The 15,507-nt window shown below is 38.4% G+C and overlaps 1 protein-coding gene across 1 annotated transcript in view; it reads right to left on the bottom strand.

Moving 5' to 3' along the window:
* Window positions 1–2,980: 2,980 nt before the first annotated feature.
* The window catches only part of ctnnd2a (catenin (cadherin-associated protein), delta 2a), a 143,986-nt gene continuing 131,459 nt past the window's right edge, over window positions 2,981–15,507 (bottom strand). Inside the window, exons 13-16 of the mRNA XM_081352181.1 lie at window positions 14,551–14,677; window positions 7,588–7,719; window positions 6,685–6,761; window positions 2,981–4,545 (exon numbers count right to left, since the gene is read on the bottom strand). Coding sequence (XP_081208307.1) covers window positions 4,285–4,545; window positions 6,685–6,761; window positions 7,588–7,719; window positions 14,551–14,677 — 597 coding nt within the window. The 3' untranslated portion in view covers window positions 2,981–4,284. The remainder of the gene's footprint in view (window positions 4,546–6,684; window positions 6,762–7,587; window positions 7,720–14,550; window positions 14,678–15,507) is intronic.

A 15,507-nucleotide genomic window follows, 5' to 3' on the forward strand; every position in this document is an offset into this window, starting at 1 on the left:
TATTTCCAAGACTCTTGTGATGGTACATCGACTTACAATAGGTTGAATGACACGTCTGCCATAGCCTGACGGGGTTTGTATCGTTTTTAATCGTACTTTTAAACTTCGGGTTTCGGGTAGTAACCCGAGAACAAAAAGAACTACAAAATTCGACTGCTTTACGGCATAGGCTACCTCACTTCCCCCAACACGTCCTCACATGCTGTTGGACTTGTAAGTAACGTTATATTGCTTATATTGTATATCACTCGGACAAGCTTTCACTCGTTGGTGTGAGCTAAAAAGCACCTGGTGTTCTTGTTGATGGATTAGTAGACATCTTCGGAGGCTAGCTGTGCTTGTTCGATGTCCGACGATTTGTAACGCGTTGGGTTTATTCCCCAATCGAACTCATGTAACTGTCTGTCACACGTTCTACCGTCCACAGCATTAACTTACTTGATAGACAAAAATAGGACAAAAATGAGCATCAAACAGAAACAACCCGCTTACGGGGTGTTCGAGGCGCACATACAATACAGACTGCCGACAGTTAAACAGGGCGTGCGCCGCTCTTAAAGGGGACACACTTTATTTCCACTCGTTACAGCTTCCATCCGACTGAACAGGGACCGGTATACAGGGGGGAGGGGATCAGGCCGTGAGAGAAGAGACTGCTCTGCGTGAGAGGTATTTACGACAGTAACGTTAAATACAAGTAGTCCACAGCGACTCTAGGGGTCGTTGTTTGACCAAAACGGAATTCTTACCTAGTGGGGCTTTACTTAACACAAAACCACATTAAAGAGGCCATATTATGCCCTTTCACTAAGTTTTGATTTTGGTTTTGGGGTCTACTAGAATAGGCATTCATGCATTTCATTCATTCTGATAAACACTATTTTTAACATATTGTTGCAGCACCTCTCTTCCCAGTCTGTCAGTAACACTTGGTTTAGTTCCTGTCTCGATGAAGCACCTCCTTTTGAAAAGAACAATGTGCTCTGATTGGTCAGCTGGACCAGTGTGTTGTGATTGGTCAACCACTTCACGCTCTTACCATAACTGCGAGTTTTAACATACATCTAACGCAACTCAACCAGGCCTCGCCCCTTTTTTTGTGTATGCATTGGGCGTGAATTATTTAAATGAGAAATATTGTGACGTGTAAGTTCCCCAAAGAAACCAAGCATATAATCGAGGCATTTCAGGAACTGCGTCCAAAATCGCATACTCTCTTATATGCTGTGATTGTCATGTGACCTTCGGGCATCAGTTGCGTTGCTTCACTGTCATTCACAAATCCTCTCCTGTGGCCTCATGGGATAGTAAAGTGCCCATTGTATGTGCACTTCGAAATCTTGCCTGAAGTAGGCCGTGTCCCAAATGGCCCCCTAAATACTTGTGGTCTTCCAACGAGTGGGCACTTTCGTGATGTCCCTGGCCCCGATGGCCCCGAGCACCCTTCTGAAACCTAAAATGACAAATGGTACACCCTACATTCTCGTGGAATATCACGTGCACGCAGCAGCCAGTGCAAATCCACAAGACTAAGTGCATATGAAGTGTGCCATTTGGAATAGGGCCTAATTTTTGCAAATTCAGAATGATTCACTTTGAATCTTAATAAAATTGTATTAGATTTGAATAAAGGATTTTTAGAAGTAGGCGGAGCCACAGAGCACACCCCTACCTATTACGTAATCGCAATGGACCAATGGTAGTTTGCAGGTGTTTACCAGCGGGAGCAAACTTTTCCGGAAAGCTGTTTCGAACTCCAGAAATAAACTCCAAAACGAATTTTATTTTGGTAATTCAAAATTACATCACACCAGTTTGTTCGTCGATATAGCTTGAAGTACATTGTGGCGTCATGCTAGAGAAATACACCAAAAAATGTCTCTAGTAATTTGTGCATGTTTGGTTGAACTAATCCTTTAAGTGTGCACATGAAAAATGATGTAAAGTTCTTTATTTTTTTGTTTAATTTTAGTTAAGATAAATGAAACAAACAAATCACACTAGAATCACACTAGCCGTGTTTCCATTACAGATTTGCGCAAAACTTTTGCGATGTTTTCTAAATGTCGCTAAAAAACTATAGCGAAATGACAGTGTTTCCATTAACCGATGTTATGGGGATGTAAAACGTCATTTTATCCTCTTGTAATAAGTCATTCCAGAAATCATGGCAACAGATGTTGCTAGGTTTACGTATATCGCAGCCACCGCACTATCCATTATTAATTTAATCGAAGAAGACGTAGGCGTGTTATCCAAGCATGGAAAGCCCACGGATGAGGTGTTTCTCCCTTCTAACTGCTTTAAATTGTGGCATTTCTTTGTTGTATAGAATCCTGTATTCCCGTGATACTTTTGTCTTTTATGAGTTTAATAAGGCCTTCTTTAAAGAATGATCGACTTTTACGTACACCAGGTAACCTGTAAAAACTGTTTCCATTGCAGTTTTGGGAAATATTCCTTTTTCGAATTGCCTGAAAAACCAAATCATGTGAGCGTAAAAGCTTTTTTGTGATATATGGGAGTTTTCGCGATATTGGCGTGTTTCCATTGGTTTCCATTTTTCAATTCGCGGTAATGGAAACGCGGCTACTGCCTTGTGCTAAAGTGTAGCGAAACTTACCCCATAGCACCCCCTAGCTGTAATACTAGTGTAACTGGTTTGAACGCGAATACATTCGGTGTGAATATCATGGCAAGTCTAGTGGACATAAGAACACAGCTTCAAATCGCAAAGAGTAATTTATTGTCCTGACATCAGAACAAAATCCAAATCCAGCGTGATTATTTATGTAGCTTGGTAACAACACAACTGGGACCAGGTCAACATTTCAAGTTTCATTTTCTCTTTTCTCTGCTGGAATCAGAACATGAAGGTAAACAGAATCGTTTTGCTTTTTTTTTTATACTAGTCTTTTCGGGTTTGTTGCTTTCAGTGACACTGACATCTGCACATAAAAATTATATAGATCTATATTTATATTCATATTTATATATTTATCATTCTCTATTAACATCTCAGTGAAGCAGTTCATCATCTCTTGTCAAGTCAAACAGTAGAAGCAACCTGTCAGAAACAAAGCCTCTCATATCAAACACTGATCGACGTACAGCACACACTCAACTAACATTGAAAGACAGGTTTTTTTTGTACATCTTTGGAGGGAATTAAGCTTGCAAAGTTAAGTTTTGCCCTCCTGGTAGTATTCCAGTGTTTTCTAGACGTCGCTTAATTCCAGTAAAACACACTTATGAAAAAAATAAATAAATGCATGTATAAATCGAAGAAATTATTAACTGAAAAACCTAAAAATGTCTCCAGTGCTGATTGAAGAGATTTGAAAATTTGGCACAGTCATTTAGCACAGAAAACCGAGATCACGGTCTAAAACAGACAGTTTTCCTGCAAATATGGATGATAAGTAGCCGCATTTATTTTTATTCCACACCGAGTCATCAAGAACGAAAAAAGTGAAATAAAAAAAGAATCTATGTCAAAAATCTACATCTATTTTTGTAGGCAGTGAGAAAGCACTTCATCGACGAGCAGAGGAGAGTGGAATGATGCTCCGGTCTTCTTCTGCTTTTTGTTTTTAGTTGCCACAGACATATTCACATTTTCAGAATGAACGATACTGGCATATACATCCTTGCTCTTCGAATGAAATTTTGGGAAAGGGACATTGAAGGTTAATACATCTCTCTTTTTTTTGTCTTTTTCTTTGTACTGTAAAACAAATACCTAAAGCCACAGGAAGAACCGAGTGGTCTGAGTAATTTACACAATGCACTTGTGTAATGCATCTCTAAATACTTTACATCAAATTAAAAAAGGTCAAATAAAAATAGAGGGGAAAAAACGTGGAAAAAAAAGCTTTTGATCCACCGTGACGTGAAAAGAAAGTTTAGAAAAAGGTGAAAAGCTGTTCCCGTAGCTCGTTTTACAAACTTCATTTTCTTGTGCTTACACACTTCGCCGCCTTCTACTATACTTCTTTTTTCCCTTTACACTTTTCAAATACCTTTCAATACAAACCCACTTTCTTCACCAAAGGTTAAGCTTTCTTTTCTCTTTAAAGTACGTGCTCTTTCTCATCTCACACGCATTCTTTCTCTCTCCGTCAAGGCCTTCTTTTCTCTCTCGCTTTCTTTTTTTTCCCTCACTCATTTTCACTATGGAACAAGCTTAGACGAACAAAACTCTCTGAAAAATGTTTTGTGACACGCATGCACATGCAGTTTCCCGGCCTCTCGACGCGCCCCACCTCAGCGAGGCTCCAAGTCCTAAACCCAAGAGTCGGGGGACGCGGGGTAGTGACTCGTTTCGTAGTTGAGTTCGCTATAGGGCCGGGCGGCGGAGTAGAAGTCCACGTAGTTCCCGGTGGACTTGAGTCCCAGGTGCATATTCAGATCGGTGGCGGGAGGGGGGCGATGGACCTGATCCTCAAAAAATGGCTCCTCAAAGTTTCTAGTGGAGTTTTGATAGATGGGATAGGCCTCGTAGTCCTTGTGCGGGGGCTCCTGTGGTGCGGGAGGCACTGGGACCTGAGAAGAAAGAAGCATTTGTGAGTGAAGATGTTCAACAGAACCGTCCAGGGGCTCGAGTCTTACATTTCGAAGGAAAAGTCAGCTGCCTTTTCCTCTGCTCCGAGCTGATGTGCTTAGGATGGCTATATCATATTTTTGATAATGTACCGGTATTTTCATGCCTTGCAAACATCAACATTTAGTTTTCTGTGACATTTGGGTGCAAATTCTACTAGTCAGCGACTCAGCTAGGTAAAACTATCTTTGAGTTTTTGCTAAGCTTGCAAGAATGACTTGTGATAGTCTTGGTAGCATCAGTAAAAATGGGTTGAAAATTACAAATCAATTAGTAATGTTTGGCCATGTATATATTTATGAATTATTGCTGTCTTAAGAGTTTCCAGTATAATTATATAATTTCCAGCTATTATTGCATATTTTCTTTTCTTTAAGAGTTAGTTAAAATCGCAAGAATGACATGTATTTATGAATTTACTGCTGTCTTGGATTTTTTTATATACTTATAACTTCAATAATTTACAGCTATTATTGCATGTCTTTGTAAAAAAACAATATTTTATAAATAAAAAAATAAAAAAGTGTGAAAAATGTATAATAATACAAATTAAATAATTTTTTTTTAAAATAAATGTATAAAATATGTAATAAATAACAGAAATATACATTTACAATTAGAAATGTAAAATTATTAGTGCTGTCAAAACAATTAATCGCGATTAATCACATTTAACCATTATATGTGTGTGTATATATATATATATATATATATATATATATATATATATATGTATATGTGTGCATGTATATATATGTATGTATGTGTGTGTCACACACACACACACACACACACACACACACACACACACACACACACACACACACACACACACACACACACACACACACACACACACACATGTATATACAGTATACACACATATATATACATATACATATATCACACACACACACACACACACACATACATACAGTACACACTCATTATATTTATATATTTGCACATTTTTTGTTAGATGGGATTTATCGATTTGACAGCACTATAAGTTATTCATTTGAACATAATAAAAAGTTCAGTACGCATAATATCAGATCTGAACTACTGGCCCAACATAGCAAGCAGAACAAAAAAATATTGCCCTTTTGAATCTTTATACCTGATTGAGTTAAATTAATTAAATAAATTAACATTCTGTCATATACTCCTCACATCATTCCTAACCCATATGACTTTCCTTATTTGCAGTGAAACACAAGGGAAAGTTCACACATCTTTTTTTTTAATCATGTGCAGATGTACAGATGAGTTTTAATATATCATAACATTCTGCATTCTTCATAACAACTCCATTTGTTCTCCATGGAAGTCAGCAAGTCGCGCTAAAGTTTGGAACCACATAAGTTGGTAAATGATCACAAAATGTTCATTTTTGAGTGAACTAACCCTTTAAATTCAAGTTATTCAGTCCTTTCAGAGCTGCTTTGGATAACAGAGAGACTCGAAGCAGAAAATGAGATGTTACTAATTGAAAAAGATGCAGAGCTGAATGCTCTCCAGCTACAGAAAGAAAGATCCATGTGGAAGCCAGGCTTATCGGCACCCAGCCTCCTCGCAGCTGCTCGTCTGGGAAAGCATTACTGTCGACTAGCTCAACATACGCTGCATTTCAGAAGTGTGCCAGGGACATCTGGCAAACTTTATCCGTATGAAATCGGAAAATTTACTATTATGAACCTTGTCAAGTAGAAGTAATAGATCTTCTATATGGCCAAAGTGCCAAATATACTTCATCACTTGGAAGCATATAGTTGCTATTCATTAGCATAGCATGCCGGCTCACAAAGTCAAATAAACAACATCTGACAGGTCTATGCATGAATGAATACATCTTCATGCTTTTGTTTGCCAACACAGTTCTGGATTGGTAGATAGACAGCTGCCTTGTGTTGAAAACATGCGCTAACGACTTATTCTCACATAACCGCATAACAGTTGTAGTAAATATAAATGGTGTCTGAATTTAGGAAGGATTTCCACAGTCAGAGACACATTTCACATGCTGCAGTCCCTGTTTGACCCTGGTTAGTTGAGTCGTCTCAGGCTGATTCATGGCTCACCTGGTTGTGTTTGATCTCGTCATTTGAAGTCTCGTATGAGTTCCGGAACAATGTGGATGTTCCACAGGAGGTTTGAACTGCGGGATGAAAGACAGAGTCTGAATGTGCAGAGAATGTTTTAGTGTTTTTTTATTTATTAAATAAATCAAACATTAAACAACTATGAAAAATTCTGGAAATTGTTCTATCTATCTATCTATCTATCTATCTATCTATCTATCTATCTATCTATCTATCTATCTATCTATCTATCTATCTCATATTTGTTTGACATATTTTGACACACAATACACTCAATTAATAATGGATCTTACATCAGTGCTACTAGAATTATTGTACCCACCTCAATATTTACAGTATATATTAAAATTATGAATGGAATTATTAATATAAATGTAAATTAATACAATATAATTACAACAATATAACAATATAATACAATATGAATATTATAAATACATAAAATAACAAATATTGATATATTAACATTACTATACATCAATATTGATATAATTTGCACCAATACAGACATAAATGGCAATATTTACCTAATTTTATATATGTATATATTTTTTTTTGACTCAAAACAAATGACTCGCATAGATTTTGTTGATATTAAGAGTTTTAAATCGATTCATTAATGGATATAAAACTACTGTGATGTTTACTATGTTGCTTAATTTTGAATTAAGCAAAATTATAGTAAATATATACTATTCTCTGGTGTAAAACTTGACATTCTGCAGCAGCAGTTGAAAAATTATTCAGCATAGATGCATTCATTTCACATAAAAAGCTCAGAAAACAAAGTGGAACCTACAGTTCTTTAAGTGTCTATATAGTTTACTTGCTGTTAAGTGCTTCAAACTCCGTGTCTCCTCCTCCTCTTAAAGTTAGACCCACCTGCCATTGTGTCTTTTCTGGAGGTGTGCTCTCCTTTGTTTCCATGGTAACCGGCGTTGGTTCCAGTGGAGTCGTAGTCGCTCTTCCTGTCCTTGAGGCTGATCATCTCTCTGGGTGAGGCGGGGGCGCTGGCTGCAATCCAAATAATCACACAAACCATTCTTACTGAGCATCTGGAGACACACTGGCCTGATTTCACACTTTGTAGCTTTCTCTATCTTTTAGCTGTTGTTGTTCTGTTTGCCTATTCTCATTTTGGTGTAACCAACTTTTCAGTTCTCTGCTCCCCCAGCTCCCACCCTCAGGGTCTGTTTATTTTGTCCAAATTATTTTGTCTCTCTCTGTTTCTTACTGACTTTGTTCATCGTTTCCTGCCTGTACGAGTCTGGACATGCAGACATGTGCATCATTATTCATCATTAGTGCTGTTTAGCATGACAGCATGAAGGACGTTTCCAACAGGTCTTCAACAGCCAGCTCCAATCTACCCCGCTTTCCCAAGCCACAAGAAACAGTAAATCACACAAAACCCACTATATTTGTCCTCGAAATGCCTTTCTCAGAAAGAAAAAAAATGAAAAAAGTCAAGACACAACAGAAAATTGTGAAGGTACAATTTTGAGTGGTTATAAGAACGTTGCTACATGGTTGGGTAGCCCCGCTCCTCATTACTGTATATTAAACATCAAATTCATTCTGATTGGCTGTGATTGTGTCACATCCCATTGTGTGGACAGACAAATTTCTCATCTCTGGAAACGCCACAGACTTTGTAAATGCAAGTAATGTGCACAAGTTAATTAAAATACATCACAACTATACATCTCCATTTCTTCAGACAGAATTATTATAAAGGCCGCATTCTTGTTTGGTAACACTTTAGTTTATAGGGTCCAATTCTCACTATTAACTATGACTTTTGCCTCAATAAACTCCTAAGTACTGCTTATTAAAAGTTAGTAAGGTAGTTGTTAAGTTGAGGTATTAGGTTGGATTCAGGGATGTAGAATATGGTCATGCAGATTAAGGCATTAATATGTGCTTTATAAGTACTAATAATATCCTAGTAATAAGCATGCTAATAAGCAACTAGTTAATAGAACCCTAAACTAAAGTGTTACCTCTGGTTTAATCTAACTGTATCACTTGAAGTATATTCAGGCCGTTCAGAACATCTGTATGAAGGTCACAGAGATCGGGAATGAGTCTTCCCTCTGTGCCTAAAAATCCCTTCCAGCCTCAATGCTCTAACCGGATCAGCGCCACTCCCCCTCTGGCCCTCCTACAGCCTGGTCTGATAGAGCCTGGATCCCTGGATCCTGGGCAGCGGCGCTATCTCCAAAGCACACAGCTACCCGAGGGCTCACGGGCACGGAAGACCTCTTTGGCCAGCACAGAGGTATTTAGACACACCCACGTACACACACACACCCACGCACACTCACACACAATGATCAGCCCTGACCACAACACATAAACCGGCTCATATACACAAGCTCTTTTACAAACAGACTCCAGTTTTCACCAATAAAACACATAATAGCTTTAAGCACCACTCTACCCACAATGGCCAAGAGAAAGATTAGCATGCTAATTATTTCAAACCCATAATCAGATTATATCTGCAAGTGATTTAGCCTCCTCTAAACTGCCTTGATATGACTCCTAATCTAATCATTGCTCCTCAACAATGCATCATATTGCAAAAATATGCACATTGCTGATTATCAGTCTTAAATATTGAGACGCTCCGGCTGTTATTGAGTCAACAAGTGCGGAAACTCTCAAAGGCTTCGGTCATGTTTCCATAAACCTCACGAATATGGATTCTGAGAAACACGCAACACAGTTTTGCAGGAAATCAGTACTGATGCATTTAACTCAATGTGCAGTTCGTGCTGATTTAATTTTCTTCAGGTAAAGCTTTGACTTTACAGAACAGTTGATGACCTTAATGGTAGAAAATGAAAACAATATGTTTTGAAAGACATGTAAGAAAAACTGATATTGTGAAGAGATGTGCTCCACAGCAGATTCTAGTGATTTCTGCTGGCGAAAGGGCTTTTGTGTCTGAGCTCCACAGGCATCAAGAGCGGAACATTATTGCTACACTTATATCACGTATATCTACTTGCCTACAGCACTAAAAACACTAGATTCTGTGAGAAATATGTCTTGATACCAGCTAATATGCACAACAGTTTGCTAAATCAACCATTATTGTCAATGAATCCCACTCAAATGGAAGTGAATTCCTATTCAATCGTGCGATTTTTTGTTGTAACTGACATTAACCATTATTTTGTTGAATGTTAGTTAACTTGACCAACCATGTCACATAAGGTACAAAAGGACAAAGGAAAGCAACAATTTGCCTGTATGTCTATGAAACTCAGATGTGAAGGCCAACCTTGCCCTTGTTTCTCAGAAATGTAACATGAGGGGCAAACACTCAAGAAACTTATCTATCATATATTGTATTTTATTGCATATATTGTGCAGATTGCTTGCTGGCACCTGTGGTCCATTAAAGATACAATTAGTATTTGATATTTCCACTTAAACACCAGGAATGGACTCAGTTGTACTCTAATAATATTAACAAAGAACTCTTGAGTTCTGCCCTCAATGCGTAATACAGTAATAGCTGGCGACGCTACATCATGGTTGCTGTGTTCTCAGGGTCTGGCATCCCATAAAAGTATTTTTAAAAGCCTTGTCTGGTGGCATTGGAAGCATCACCTCCATGCTTCATGATTACATTATAAAAGTGAGCAAAATGTGAGCAAAAACGTGTCAACTGCATTGAAGTTCATGCCAAACTGCTTGCTGTGGATTTAGTGACCAGGCAGAGCTCCAACTTCACTGAGCAACAGCCTCAGTCACACATTGATCTGTGTGTATTTTAATGTGAGGTCAGTTGATATTAGTCACACTCCTTTCTGTCTATCATTCTTAAATGAAAATGAATAAGGCATAAAGTAAAAAGGATAGCAACTTTTTTTTTAGTTAGTAGTCTACATAAAAATATTCACACATGCACCAAGCACAAAACCTAATCTATTCTGCAAACTGTGTGATGAATGCTTTCATGATGCAAATTCAAAGATGAGCGCTTTCAGTGTATTCGTTGATTATAATGGGAGCGATTCACTTTTTGATGTCACGACGCTCTGTTTGTGTCTGGCATAACTATACGTTTACGGTTGCCAAGCAACGTTGCAACTTTCTGCATTAATACAGAATTAGACTGTGAAGTTTCCACAGCTATTTACAACAGCGTCAAACGTGGCTCATCCAATTATATGTATAAGCAAAACACTTTTTTTCTTTTACATAAAATGAAGCTGTTTCTGCACTTGAGCCAGACTTATTCAGTTGTTATGAATAAACGTATGTATTGGTTTGCATCCAAGTTCCAATTAAAAAGACAATAATAAAGAAACAACCTTTCATTTGTAAAGTGAATTATTTACAGAATTATTAAAAATAGGAACTACTACCTGATAATATATGGTTGAAGCTTGAAGCTCTAAGCAATGCCATATTAACAATATGCAAATATTTAAAAAATATATTTTCCTTTAAATAAATAATACTTTATTGACTTCAATTTGATACTACGGCGCTCAATTACTGCACAAATTCATATTCATAAACTACATTTAATATATAAAAAATATCCAAAAAGATTGTTTCAAATATTCAGATTTTTCAAAATATTGCCACTTTTTATTGAAAGGACAACAGATAGAATGTGTTGAGAAGGAGGGTGAACAAATGGCCTTTAATTTGAACTAAAACATGCATTAAACTCACCTGCTATGCTGGTTTGTTCAATTTATTATTTATTATTTTTTTTAAATCAGAGCTTAGCACAATAGAAAGGCTGCCTAAAAAGCTTTTTCAGAAATGTTGCCAGAACTGGTAATAATGAATTTACACATAAATATTATTTTCCCCACAGTGAATGCATGTCTTCTAATGCTGCAACAAAATGGCATGGTCATGGTATTGGAAATAATTGCAGTGTTTGCCATTTTTGCAGTATTATTTTGGCTCTTCACATGTACTGTATCTCAGGAAATGTTGAGTAGCACAGGCAAGGACACTGATGTCACATTCTGATGCTGTGAGCTAAAAAGCACAGCAACTCTCCAGTACGCCTACAAAATCTTTCCCACTCTCTCTCCAACCTTCCTTCTCTCTGTCTTACTCTGTGTGCTTTGATCTCTTGCAAAAATCTACCGTTCACCATTTTCATGACACACGCTGGAGCTCAAACCATAGAGGAAAAGCCTGCAGACAACAAAACAGCATGAAACCAGCTGCAAGCCAGTGGATGGCTGAATACATCAGAGATTCAACAGAGAAAAACAAGCAGAAAACAAATCAATGTATTTTAAAAAGCTGCATAGAGCATGTTGCAATCATGCGAGCACTGCTCTACGTCGAATTTCATATAGCGCTAGTCAACTGAATCCACAGTGTCACGGCAAAATAAATCACATTTTACATTAAATGTGAGCTTGCAGTCTGAATTGAATGCAAAGACAACACACTGTCTGCATGTAAAAACACACAAACGACGTGTTTAGATGAATCCGTTTAATGAAAGAATAACTCTTATGACCTGGATCTTTTCATGAATCAATCAAAAAGATTCTGAAAATCTGCCTAAAGGATCATTCACTGCATGAACTCACTGAATCCATATACAGTGAGGAAAATAAGTATTTGAACACCCTGCTATTTTGCAAGTTCTCCCACTTGGAAATCATGGAGGGGTCTGAAATTGTCATCGTAGGTGCATCTCCACTGTGAGAGACATAATCTAAAAAAAAAAAATCCAGAAATCACAATATATGATTTTTTAACTATTTATTTGTATGATACAGCTGCAAATAAGTATTTGAACACCTGTCTATCAGCTAGAATTCTGACCCTCAAAGACCTGTTAGTCTGCCTTTAAAATGTCCACCTCCACTCCATTTATTATCCTAAATTAGATGCACCTGTTTGAGGTCGTTAGCTGCATAAAGACACCTGTCCACCCCATACAATCAGTAAGAATCCAACTACTAACATGGCCAAGACCAAAGAGCTGTCCAAAGACACTAGAGACAAAATTGTACACCTCCACAAGGCTGGAAAGGGCTACAGGGAAATTGCCAAGCAGCTTGGTGAAAAAAGGTCCACTGTTGGAGCAATCATTAGAAAATGGAAGAAGCTAAACATGACTGTCAATCTCCCTCGGACTGGGGCTCCATGCGAGATCTCACCTCGTGGGGTTTCAATGATCCTAAGAAAGGTGAGAAATCAGCCCAGAACTACACGGGAGGAGCTGGTCAATGACCTGAAAAGAGCTGGGACCACCGTTTCCAAGGTTACTGTTGGTAATACACTAAGACGTCATGGTTTGAAATCATGCATGGCACGGAAGGTTCCCCTGCTTAAACCAGCACATGTCAAGGCCCGTCTTAACTTTGCCAATGACCATTTGGATGATCCAGAGGAGTCATGGGAGAAAGTCATGTGGTCAGATGAGACCAAAATAGAACTTTTTGGTCATAATTCCACTAAACGTGTTTGGAGGAAGAAGAATGATGAGTACCATCCCAAGAACACCATCCCTACTGTGAAGCATGGGGGTGGTAGCATCATGCTTTGGGGGTGTTTTTCTGCACATGGGACAGGGCGACTGCACTGTATTAAGGAGAGGATGACCGGGGCCATGTATTGCGAGATTTTGGGGAACAACCTCCTTCCCTCAGTTAGAGCATTGAAGATGGGTCGAGGCTGGGTCTTCCAACATGACAATGACCCGAAGCACACAGCCAGGATAACCAAGGAGTGGCTCTGTAAGAAGCATATCAAGGTTCTGGCGTGGCCTAACCAGTCTCCAGACCTAAACCTAATAGAGAATCTTTGGAGGGAGCTCAAACTCCGTGTTTCTCAGCGACAGCCCAGAAACCTGACTGATCTAGAGAAGATCTGTGTGGAGGAGTGGGCCAAAATCCCTCCTGCAGTGTGTGCAAACCTGGTGAAAAACTACAGTAAACGTTTGACCTCTGTACTGCAAACAAAGGCTACTGTACCAAATATTAACATTGATTTTCTCAGGTGTTCAAATACTTATCATATATATACATGTATCATACAAATAAATAGTTAAAAAATCATACATTGTGATTTCTGGATTTTTTTTTTTTTTAGATTATGTCTCTCACAGTGGACATGCATCTACGATGACAATTTCAGACCCCTCCATGATTTCTAAGTGGGAGAACTTGCAAAATAGCAGGGTGTTCAAATACTTATTTTCCTCACTGTATATATATTTATAATTATTTAACATTTATATTTAATAAAAAAAAAAACTTTAAAACTAAAGGATAACACAAACTATATAATCATAAGCCACAGAACGGCCTGGGACGGAATTCAATACAAAATTTAACACAACACTTAAATTTTTCATTGAGAAAGAAAGAACTTCATTTCATCACTCTGTTCACCTTCCAGCCATTTAAAGACCCATTAGTCCTAAAAATCCTGAAATACTGCTCTACTTCCGCCGCAAACGGCCCTCTCAAAACCTGAATCCAGGAAAAGTACTTTTCTGCTTCAGCGAGATGCTAAGTCCACCGGAAAAGGTATTAGAGCCACAGCCAGCCGGCCATGAATCTACTAACCCCACTAGTAGAGTGGATCATTAACCTTGAGTCCCAGGATGCACTGAAAAATCCCCATCAGTTTAATAGGATTCTATCAGGGTTAGAGAGAGAATCAAGCTACTATTTGTAATTGTTTTAAATCCATAAAGACCTGGAGTTGTTAAATCAGACTTCAGGACCACCAACATCGTGACTCAATGTTTCAGCACTTTCGATCAAAATGTTTACGTTGTCTTTGTTGAGAAAGAAAAAAAGAACATGTGAAGGAAGAGATTTGTAAACTCACCTGATCGATTGTTAGGTGAGGTCCGGACAGGAGAGACTGACGGAGTGCGTGAGGATGAGTACGGTCTCTGTCTATCTCTCTCTATTGTTGAGGCAGAGCCAACAAAGTGATACTGCGAGTAGCCATCCTAGAAAATAAATATAGAGACAATAATGCACAAAACAACATGCTTTCTTCAGGATCTATGTACGCTACATTAGCCCACTGTTATTCTGTCAGTTTAGTTTAAGGCCTCCTAGTGTGGAGTCATTGCAAAAATCAATGACCGGATGAAGGTTCAGAAATCAATGGACGGATGATCTGGAGTCAGTGGTTGTGGAGAAAGCCTGTTTGATGTGTGACTAAAGCAACCTGAAAGGCTGATGGAGGAGATCAAATAAAGCCATTGGCCACCGGCTCGATGGCACGTCAACTGCTGAAGTTGTGCAGATATATTGTGCATTCCTAGTTTTATAATATGACTACTCTTTAAAATTGGACTAAGGTGGCTGTATAAGATATTATGAGCATGCATGAGATTATAAGTTTGCCTTCACTGAATAAAAGATCAAATGAGTCATACAGCTGATTCATGTGGACATTTATGTAAATGCAGAGCAGACAGCAAGAATAAGAGTAAAGCTAAGCAATGGGGAAACAAATTCATTCTATTACAAAACTCAAAAGTCTCACAAGGTCTCAGAATGGGTCAATGAACAAGTTTTGCAAGCTAAATATCAGGCTATGAGGAAACTGAGGAGGAGAATGTCTGAAAACTGCAGTCTCCTGAACAAGTTTTTTAACAGGGACACAGAACACTACCCTTGACATCCCATTTGCCCCTCCGTGACATTCCTTTTGTTGGAAAGGTGAGGTATAGATCAAAGGGTCTGTCCCTCCGACTCTGTGCAGTTCAAAGCTGCCCCACTTTCCCAACACGGCTGAAACTCTGGCAGAAGGAGCCACCGCTCTCCAACT

The sequence above is a fragment of the Scardinius erythrophthalmus genome, assembly GCF_964197995.2.
Source record: "Scardinius erythrophthalmus genome assembly, chromosome: 22".
NCBI lineage: Eukaryota > Metazoa > Chordata > Actinopteri > Cypriniformes > Leuciscidae > Scardinius > Scardinius erythrophthalmus.